The sequence below is a fragment of the Lolium rigidum genome, chromosome 1, assembly GCF_022539505.1.
Source record: "Lolium rigidum isolate FL_2022 chromosome 1, APGP_CSIRO_Lrig_0.1, whole genome shotgun sequence".
Classification (NCBI taxonomy): Eukaryota; Viridiplantae; Streptophyta; class Magnoliopsida; order Poales; family Poaceae; genus Lolium; species Lolium rigidum.
In genome coordinates, this window is record NC_061508.1 from 338,191,837 (window position 1) to 338,202,077 (window position 10,241).

The 10,241-nt window shown below is 49.5% G+C and overlaps 1 protein-coding gene across 1 annotated transcript; it reads left to right on the forward strand.

The window, feature by feature from the left end:
• Nucleotides 1–5,110: 5,110 nt before the first annotated feature.
• LOC124684449 (probable LRR receptor-like serine/threonine-protein kinase At1g14390) lies at nucleotides 5,111–9,741 on the forward strand. The gene is made up of 7 exons (XM_047218758.1): nucleotides 5,111–6,380; nucleotides 6,851–6,984; nucleotides 8,151–8,394; nucleotides 8,485–8,693; nucleotides 8,767–8,816; nucleotides 9,020–9,140; nucleotides 9,263–9,741. The coding sequence occupies exons 1-7, from the start codon at nucleotides 5,111–5,113 to the stop codon at nucleotides 9,506–9,508; spliced, it is 2,274 nt and encodes a 757-aa protein (XP_047074714.1). The 3' UTR covers nucleotides 9,509–9,741.
• Nucleotides 9,742–10,241: the final 500 nt, after the last annotated feature.

Sequence of the window (10,241 nt, forward strand, 5' to 3'; positions counted from 1 at the left end):
TCCGCGACTCCGGCAAGCCGCCGGTGGACCTCACCGACGACGGGGAGGCGGGACCAAGCGGCTTGGTGAAGGACGAGCCCGTGGACGAGCCCGTCGACGAGCGCGTCAAGCGGTGAGGTCGTCACCGACGAGATGTACAACTTCCAGCAGTACTACAACGCCTCCGGCCGCCGCAAGTGGTTCTAGATTAGGTTTAGTTTTAAAGTTAGTCAAATTTCGTTCGAATCTATGTAAGTTTGGACGAATCTAATCGAATCTAGTTAAGTTTAAAATTTGCGAAATTTTGTTTGGGGGACGCGACTGAGGAGCGACGTCCCCTAAACGCGGCACGAACGAAACACGTCCCCCAAACGCTCAATCCGGCGCGGTTTGGGGGACGATTTGGGGGACGCGGCTGGAGATGCTCTAAGGTTTGAACTTCGTTCTGTAATGCCTTCGTTTACCATCACATGCGTGCGCTTCACCGAATCCAAATTCAGCCAACACTCGTGCCGGTTCGCGCTAACGTTTGAACTGGATCGATCCGGGCTAGCTACGCATGCTGCATGCATGCACCCAAAAGTCGAAGCAACCGAGCTGGTTTGACCCCGCCAGGTCCACAGCGACGCACTGATCACGCATGCCGCATGCGTGAATGTACTGTGCCGGCCTAACTTTTGGGTAAAGGTCGCGACGAGGGAGCCCAGTTCCAAAGCTACTCGATTGACTCGTAGCATGGAAGTTAGGTACGCTCCACGTCGGGAGACCGATCGACGAGCCGTGGGACTTGCACAATCATCTCGCTGGCCAAAATTTCAACCGACCTCTCTGGCAATCGATCTCCCGTTTGAACCGCTGAAGGCACGTTCGACCGCATGAGGTGTATCTCCGTTTTCTCAAGAGAGAACCCCTGAAGGCACGTTCGGCCTTTATCGATGGTGGCGTCCACGGGTGTCGCAAACCTTCTTGAAGTCGTCATCATGGAGTTGCTTTTATTTTTTGCCGTCCTGGCTCGAGAGGGAAACCTTATATCCTCGGGATAAGATGATGGAAGGTGTTGTTTGTCTTTCTTTTTCTTGTAGGCATTGTCTCGAAGCCGACCTAAGCCAGGGTTCGATGAAGGAAGGTTTATCGTCAGGGGCCGTTGTTCGGGGGCGTTGCGTGTAGTTTGTCGAAGTTGAAGTTGTCGCCTGTGTTGCCTCGTGTGATCGACTTTTGGCATGGGTCGACATGGCTTTCGACGTTGTTTGTGTCTAAGGCTCTGTCGGTGGTGGTCGACGATGACGCTCCATGGCAACCTCGATGATGGTCATTCAATTCGACGGGCGTGTTTGCGTTTTGTGTGAGTGGCTAGGTCAGTCGGTGATGCCCAACACAATCATTGTCCATGACATCGTTGGTAAATTTGTAGTGGTTTTGGTCTGTTTATAGCTAATTAAGGTTTCGACGAACTATCTTTGAAGTTATTAATAAAAATGACAAGTTTATTTTGCAAGACACATTACAGACATAGACGCTCATATATAAGTATATATACTCACCCCTATGAGCATGCACACCCTACCAATCTGAGCACCTCCGAGAGACTGGATCCAAAAACTGATCTGGCGGGGTTTGAGATTAACAAAGTCACCACGAACGTCATATTGTCGATGGGAACGTTGTCGTTCACTGAAAAATATTCCGCATTTGTAATGAGACAATAAAGTATCAAACCTAGGTTTTTAAACTCTGGTAGGCTAGAGGTGTCACCGCACTTCTAACATCCAACCACAGGTTGCTATCAAATTTTTTTTGCCTTGCTCGTTTTATGTAAAACAAGTCCATCACAAAAAAAAAATGCATTGCATCTGCGATTCTGCGTGGATCAACTGAAGATTGGAAGCTGGCCCTTTACGGTGCAGCAGTTGAATTTATGGAGAAGAAAACAAATTTTGCAGCGTGTCAGGAGGATCTAAAGGGCGCGCCACGACATACTGGTACCGGTACCCAGGGCTAGGGACAAGCACCGCACCCGACCCGATACACGGCATGGACCTGCTTCTCACCTGCCCCCTGGCTCCTAGCCCGGACCCGCATCCCCTAGTGTGGCTACATGCTCCGGTTCCGATACGTCGCTCGCCGTCCCAGCCAGCCACTCCCCCCTCTTCCCCGTCGAGCACGTAGAGCCCCGTGTCGTGCAAACTTCAATTCAGGAAAACCCCGGCGGCATGCATCTGCCAGGCCATGTAGTCAGCTTCAATTCAGGAAAAGTCCATTTTAAACGCTAAATTGCGTAGAGGGTCTGGGAAATATACCCTAAACTTTAAATCCCTTTGTTTGTATCTTGAACATGCTAATCTCGATCTAAATCAATTTGGTGCACCGGAAAACCAGCGATAATGGCCGAGATTAGAGGGGCCCACCACCCAGTACACAAACCATAGTCAAAATTGTCGGATGTTGAGGTGGCAGTTGGACCCAAATGGCAGATCTATATTCCTCCTCCTCTCTAATATCGACAGCCGGGGCAAACTGGATTTGAAGCCATAGCCGACAAGCTCACCTTCGGTGAGGGGCGAGGTGGAATGGGGGAGGACCAAGAGCTCTAGCAAGAAGAGGACTTACGGTATGTATGCATCTTAGGAGGGCGTTAACGACCTCGGGAGTGGGGCGTAGAAAAGGCAGAGCTTGGGTGGGGGACATGAGGAGGAAGAAGGTGACCTTGTTGGATGGGGGCATGTACAAGAGACCCCGGGTCTCCACCAAACTTGGGGGAGGGGTTGGCTTCTCTACCGAATTCGGGGATGGGTTGAGACGGCGATGACCTTGGGATGGGCGTGCGCACCTCACCCCCCGCTTCCTCGGTGCTCCTCCTCGATGGGTACTAACTGCCAAAGAGCATGGGTTCGACCCTTCACCTCCACTGCCCCCCAAATCCGGTGCCCTGCCAAGCTCACCTCCAGCCGTGCCCTACCTCCTGCGACGCCCCGAGGCCATCTTCTCGTGGTCGCATCATATGGGCAAAGTCCCCTACTTGAACAAAAAAACATCATATCATCACAGTGGCTAGTGAGCCACACCATTGACCGATAGGTTAAAGGTTTGAAACCCACACGACGCAACCTAGATAATTTCGCCTTTTAATCCCAACGTTGACATCGGGGCCCCACAAACCAGCACATGCCACCTCTTCCCCTCCATTTGTAAGATTTAATATGACATGTGCGCCAATATATCAGTTAGAGTCGCGAACGCCTCCTCTCGTCTTCTTGAGGCGATAGGAGGGGCAAACCCTAGCTGTCGTCTGAGCCTCCCACCACCTCTCCACCCCTCCCCCGCCACCATTAGGGCTTTGGCCGAGCAAAGCCTGGTCGTTGCCGGTGGAGGGGGTAATGCTCGTCTCCGCTCGTGCAGATCTATGACGTGGGACACTACCCCATGGATGACATGCTGCGCGTCAGGCATCACAGCGGAGAGGCTTCCCCGATGGTGCAGGGTGATGGAGTTGCATATGCGCGGCTAACGACGGCTAGGTGGTGATCCCCTGGGCGCTGATCTGGCGGCGGAGATGCGCCCTCGGTCATGGTCTCAACGCTGCCATTCGGCTGCCGTCGGGGTGATTTTGGCATGACGCTGAGCTCGATCCGGCACAACGGCGTGGTGGCGGCGACGCAGCATGGCGGTGCGTGGCTCGCGGTGGTCTAGGCTCGTCTAAATCGGAAGGGCTGCAGCTGTTGCGCATGTGACTGCGATGTAGTCGTTCCGATCTCCTCCGCCACTTCCGGTGGGTCAGGCCGGTCGGGATGGCCGGTTGCGTGGGGGCTTGGCCTGAATAAAGGCGACGGTCCTAGGTTTCTTCTTGAGACAAGACGAAGATCTGTCGGATGCTTGTCCTCCTTGATCTTGGCCAAAGTGTCGTGTTTCGGAAGGCTCCGTCGGTAAACTCCTGCGGGCGCGTTATGCCCGGAGTTCCCCGGATCAGGTGGGACTCGGTCGTCCGCACCATGTTTTTTTCATCCGTTTGGTTTGGAAGGGAACATCACGAAACTCTGCTATCATTTGGCTTCATGGAACATATTTGGTTTTATGGGGAAGTCGGAGGAGAGGATGTCATGAAAGTTGAGATTGGAGGACTAGTAATTATGATTTGAGCCTTTGCATCCATGGGGAAGTTGCTTGGAGTTTCAGAATTTGTAGCAATGTAAGTGGGGGTGACATCAGATGTGAAATTCAAAGTGTTACCTTTCACGATGAAAATGTAAGGCCTGACTTTAATTGGTTGTACCTGACAATTGCCTTGTTGAAGGTATTATTTTGAGAGCGATGACTATATTCAGTATGAAAATCCAAGATCTACGATCAAGCGATGACTGTGTTTAAAATGCACTGTTTTTTTTGTTGGAGATGTTGTTTTTGGAGAATTTAGACTTCATGTGTTGTCTTGGTGGTGGTTACGTTAGTGTATCAAAAATTGCAACACTGTAGCAGAAATTTTCTCTTTTTGTTAGTATATTTTTTCTTTTGGGTGTATGTATCCTGAATGTTATTAGGATAGTGTGTTGTTGCAGACGGTGGATGTAATTGATATGGTCGTGATGTTAATATACATTTTCTTTATTGAAAAATTAGTTAAAGTAGCAACTAAAAATTTGATTCTACTGCTCCGGAAAAAACAAGTCCAGAATTCGATTTAGACAGAGATTACTATATGCACAAAGTACAGAGTAGCAGAGGACATAAATTTGTAGATCGCGAGTGACAAAGACGCACACATACCTCGCGTCCGATCGCGCATTCCCGCGGGCCGCGGCCACATGGCATAGACACCGCGGTACCACCGCCCCGCCACGTGCTACACGGTAACCCGACCGCCACGACACGCTCTCATCCGGCCTTCTGACACAGTGCGCCCACACCGGTCAACCCCGCCCGTCAGTCTCAGCGACGGTGGCCACTGTACCGGCAGCCGCTGCAGTACTAGTAGCGTGTCGCGTCGCAACTTCAGGTTGGCTGGCACGCACTCGCGCTCCATACATCGCACTCCCCTTCCACGTCCGCCTGCCTGGCCATGCCCACCTAGACTCTCCCGCCCTCTCCAAGTCCGGCGCCACGCTCGATCGTCGGCCACCGCCGCTCCATTACACCTCCAATGGCGTCTCCCAAACACCTAGCTCCGCTTCTGGTCCTGCTCCTCCTCCTCCCCTGCATTTCCACCGCGCAACCGCTGGCGTCGTCCGAGGCCAAGGCGCTCTACCGCGTGCGCCGCCTGCTGTTCGCCCCGCCGGCGCTCGCCGCGCTCGCCACAGCCCCGGACCCCTGCGCTCTCCGCCCCACGCCGTCCCTCACCATCACCTGCTCCGGCGGCCACGTCACGTCCCTCTCCATCCTCGGCGACCGCCAGCCCGACCCGAAATGGCGCGGCGCACTCCCCTCAGCCTTCTCCGCCGACGCGCTCTTCACCACGCTCACCCGCCTGCCCGCCCTCTCCAACCTCTCCCTCGTCGCGCTCGGCGTCTGGGGCCCGCTCCCGGGCGCCAAGCTCCTCCGCCTCCAGTCCCTCAACTCCCTCAACCTCACCGCCAACTACCTCTACGGCGCCGTCCCCGCCCACCTCGCCCGCATGCACTCCCTCCAGACCCTCGTCCTCTCCCGCAACTGGCTCAACGGCACCGTGCCGTCTCTGACCGCGCTCGCCTCCCTCGACGAGCTCGACCTCCGCTCCAACCGGCTCGACGGCGCCTTCCCGGAGGTCCCCGCCTCGCTGGCCACCCTCGTTTTATCCGACAACAACTTCACCGGCAAGATCCCCGCGGCCGTGGCCGCCCTGGCCCACCTCCGCTTCCTCGACGCCTCCCGCAACCGGCTCGCCGGGTGGATCCCCCCCGCCGTCTTCGCGCTCCCCGCGCTGCGCCACCTCGACCTCTCCCACAACCAGCTCTCCGGCCAGCTCCCCCCCACCACGGCGTGCGCGGGCGCGCTCGACTTCGTCGACCTCTCCGCAAACCTGCTCGTCGGGCAGCGCCCCGCGTGCCTCAGGTCGCGCGCCGTGCTCGTCGCGGGGAACTGCTTCGCCGACGCCGCGCAGCAGCGCCCCAGCGCGTACTGCAGCCCCGCTGCCATTGCCGCGTCGCTGCCGCCCACGCAGGGGAACGGTGGCGGTGCTGGGCGGGGCGGCGGGGGTAAGGGCCGTGGCGTGGGGGTGGTTCTTGGCATTGTCGGCGCCGTCGTGGGAGGCGCGCTGCTCGTCGCGCTGGTGTTGGTGGTGGTGCTGAGGAGGGCCAGGAGGCGGCACCGGCACCAGCACCCCGAGGTCATGTACCTGTCCAAGTCGCCCTTGGTGACGCCGGCGAAGAATGCCGACGCCGGGAAATCGCCGGCTAAGGCCACCCAGCACAAGATTGCTACCACTGCCGATAAGAGTAAGACAACAAATTCGCCATGAGTTTGCTTGGATTGCTTCATTTCATCTCTCATTGTTTGCTTCAGTTAATCTGTCTACCATGTTCTTACTATATTTACTAGTTCATTTTGAAGATTTTGGGCATTTTAAAAATGAATGAGTAATCTATGATTTCTGGTTCAAATGGGCATTGGGGAATGGGAGGAGCAGCAGTTGTAAAGACTGGTTGCTTCAATTTCATCTTGCGTATTCTATTGTTTGAATCAAGTCTACTCACTTAAGTCAAAATACTGCGGATCTTCCTAACTTAGACTCTGAGTTGTAGAACATGGGATGCACCATTATTTCTTACTTCACAGAAGACTTTAAGAAAGTATAAAGCTGCAAAGTCAATCAACCAAACAGTGGAAAGAAAACAATGAGCAACGACTTAGTGACCAGTTAATAGTTTGCAGGTTAATATGCCTAACATGATCTGAATTTTCGCAGGGCATGCATCACAGGCTGCAAGGGTAAATACACTGGAAGTGCCAGCCTATCGTGCTTATACGATGGAGGAGCTCCAAGAAGTAACGGACAACTTTGCTTCACCCAACTTGATCAAGAATAGTCCCCTTACACAGGTATGAGGATGCACTAACGTAACCCTTTTTGTCTTCATGGTCGAAGGAGAAATATAAGTACAATGGTTTACTCCCCTGGTGGAATCTTTGTGCACTTCACAAGTTTCATATACAGCAGATAGCCTCATTGCTCTGGAGTGCGGTGGTTGTATTTAAAAAAAAATAGAAAATCAAGTTTCTAAGTTTCGAAAAAAAACTCCACATGAACATGAAGATGTGATCTACATATCTGGAAATTATCAAAAATAAATAATTTCATTTGTGGGCTACAAAAAAAGTGGATCTATAATATAAAATATGTAGATCCACACATTTGTATTTTTTTGTGTATCCGCAGAGAACACACCTTTTATTTAAATTTACATGCACATCATAAGAATCGGCATGTACTTGTGAAAAAATTCAGAATTTTTTGAAACACAAAAATGTGTGCTTAGTTTTTTTTTTAAATGCCAAGCAACATTACACCAGAGCTAAATTTGTGTTTTCCTAATCGGCCCTGCACATTTCTCTTTGCGGCTACTGTTCAGATGGGATCTTGCCTAATGGTCCACTAAAGCATCTGCACTCAGAGTAGAGGACAACAGTGGGCTGACAATTATTGTCCTTTCATGTAATTATGTTAGTCCTATTTGGTTTAACTCTTTCAATACATTTGATAGACAAAGGCGCTGCTTGTAAGAAAAAAAGACTATTATTGTGGTCTTAACAACCTGGCAAACGTGGATTTTCATACCCCTAATTACTTGACACATGGAGAAATTTCATTTCTTCACTAAGAGTATTTGATAATTAGAATGCTAGCAATTTGGGTCATTATTATTATGATTAAAAAAATTCCTTTATATTTTGTAGACTTTGTCAAACTCTAATTATAATTCAGCCAAAAATCAAAAGTTGAATCTTTTTAGACCAACAGTTGATTTATTATATGTGTTCATACTATACACTATGCTAATGTGTACCACCGCCTTTTTCAATGAACTGAACTCACCACTTTAGTGATTCATGGATGTTTTTGTTCATTCTCTTTTGAGTAATGTACCTAATATCTCCCTAGCAGTTGTCAACCATGGCTGTACTTTCAGTATAGATTTCTGCTAGAAAGTTTTGTTATGACTAATGTTATCATTTAATCATGCCCCCATTCTCCTTCCCGCTTACAGCTTTACAACGGCCAGCTTCAAGATGGTTCTAGAGTCCTGGTGAGATGTCTCAGACTAAAGCCAAAGTATTCTCCCCAGAGCCTGTCGCAGTACATGGAGATAATTTCTAAATTCCGCCATCGCCATTTGGTTAGCATCATTGGTCATTGTATTGTCAATGATGAGGAAAATCCTACTATTGCTAGCTCGGTATACCTCATCTCTGAATGCATAACAAATGGATCTCTTAGAAGCCATCTTACCGGTAATTACATTTGGAGACATCATGTGTACTATTACCTTCATAACTAAATTTCTTCAAGTATCTGACCTTATTCTTTTGACCGGGCTTCAGAATGGAGGAAGCGCGAAATGCTGAAATGGCCACAGCGGGTTTCCGCTACCATTGGTATTGCGAGAGGGATCCAGTTCTTGCACAACGTGACTGCCCCAGACGTTGTACAGAATGATATCAACATCGAAAATATTCTGCTGGACAAGACCCTCACTTCGAAAATTAGTGACTTCAGTCTCCCGATGATATCGATCAGCAAGAATGGCAAGGTAAGTTCAAAATACTGGTCAAGTTCCTCAGTCCATAACTGACAGATAAGTTGTAACCGTTTTTATCTTGCAGATATGCTCAGAAAACCCTTTCATTGTCCAGGAAGAAAACGACCACGGCAGGTATGGTGTCCTTGCTGAAAGAAAATGACATCTACACTTAATAAATTGGAACTAGGGCAGCTACTAATTATGAACAGATAACAGACATGAACCTAATGATTAGGTTTGGAACTCAAGATACAACCTAAACATTAAAAATGTTTGGGATCTGATTAAGCTGCTCAAGTTGCAGATTGAAATATTACTATTTTTTCTGCTTGCAGTGCTCAACCTACAGAAAAAGGGGACAAGGACGACATATACCAGTTCGGACTAATTCTTTTGGAAGTGATCACAGGCAAATCAACAGAATCCCGGAGAGACCTGGAATCCCTAAAAGCTCAGGTGAATCTGAAGCTTCATATTCACATCACGTTCTAAGATCCTCAGAATTCTTGTTGGAACGTTATACTTCTTGACGTATCATTATGATGATTCTAAATTTGCACCCCACATTCGATCCGCAGTTAAGCGAGGCCCTGGCTGAAGACCCAGAATTGCTGAAAGACATGGCCGACCTGACGATCCGTGGCACATTTGCGGTGGACTCTCTGAGTAAAGTGACCGAGATAGCCCTCAATTGCACGGCTACTGACCCCAGCGACCGGCCTTCCATTGACGACGTCCTTTGGAACCTGCAGTACTCCATGCAGGTCCAGGACGGGTGGGCGAGCAGCGAGAGCTTAAGCTTGAGCGTAAAATCACAGTCGTGAACTGAAGGGTGCAATGCTTTATTTTTATTTTATCGATGCACCTTCATGGTGTTCTATGGCTGGCCCTTGCTGTAGAAAACATAAGCAAATGTTGCTTGTTCTTCCCCGTATATAGAAGTGTTCTATTTTTTGTCATCGTCGTCAACTCCAGATATATAAGCCCAGCTTATCCTGACATTGGAATATAACTAGCAGCTCTGCCAAAGGAAGATGCTGTCTAAAGTTTTGTCTGATATTATATCGTAAATATTGGTGGCAAGTAAACTGCAACGGAACGCAAAAGCAAATAAAAATAATCCTAGAACAAAACACCATGAAGCAAAGCTAAACCATGAATCCTCTTAAACACAGTCCAACCATCAACAGATAAAGAGTACATAATCACAGGTAGAAACTTCGAAATAGTTTCCAACACTAAACCACAATGATCACCAGGTTTTGGAGAACCATAATGATCGTTGTGTGTTCCACGAATATAAATTCGTTGAACCATAAACGTCGAGTCCTATTCCCTTTATTACTTTGATACTAGACTTGTCCCAGATGTGATCATTGGTATCATCATACTTAGTTCGATTTTGTTACCAACAAGGCTATTCAAATCGTTCCCGTGTGATTCCATCTTCATGACCTAGTCATGTGTTGCAACTTGGATGTAATCTCACCAAGTGGGTCCTAAGTATTTCCATCACGCGGATTAACAAATCTCGCTATTGACACATACGTCTCGACC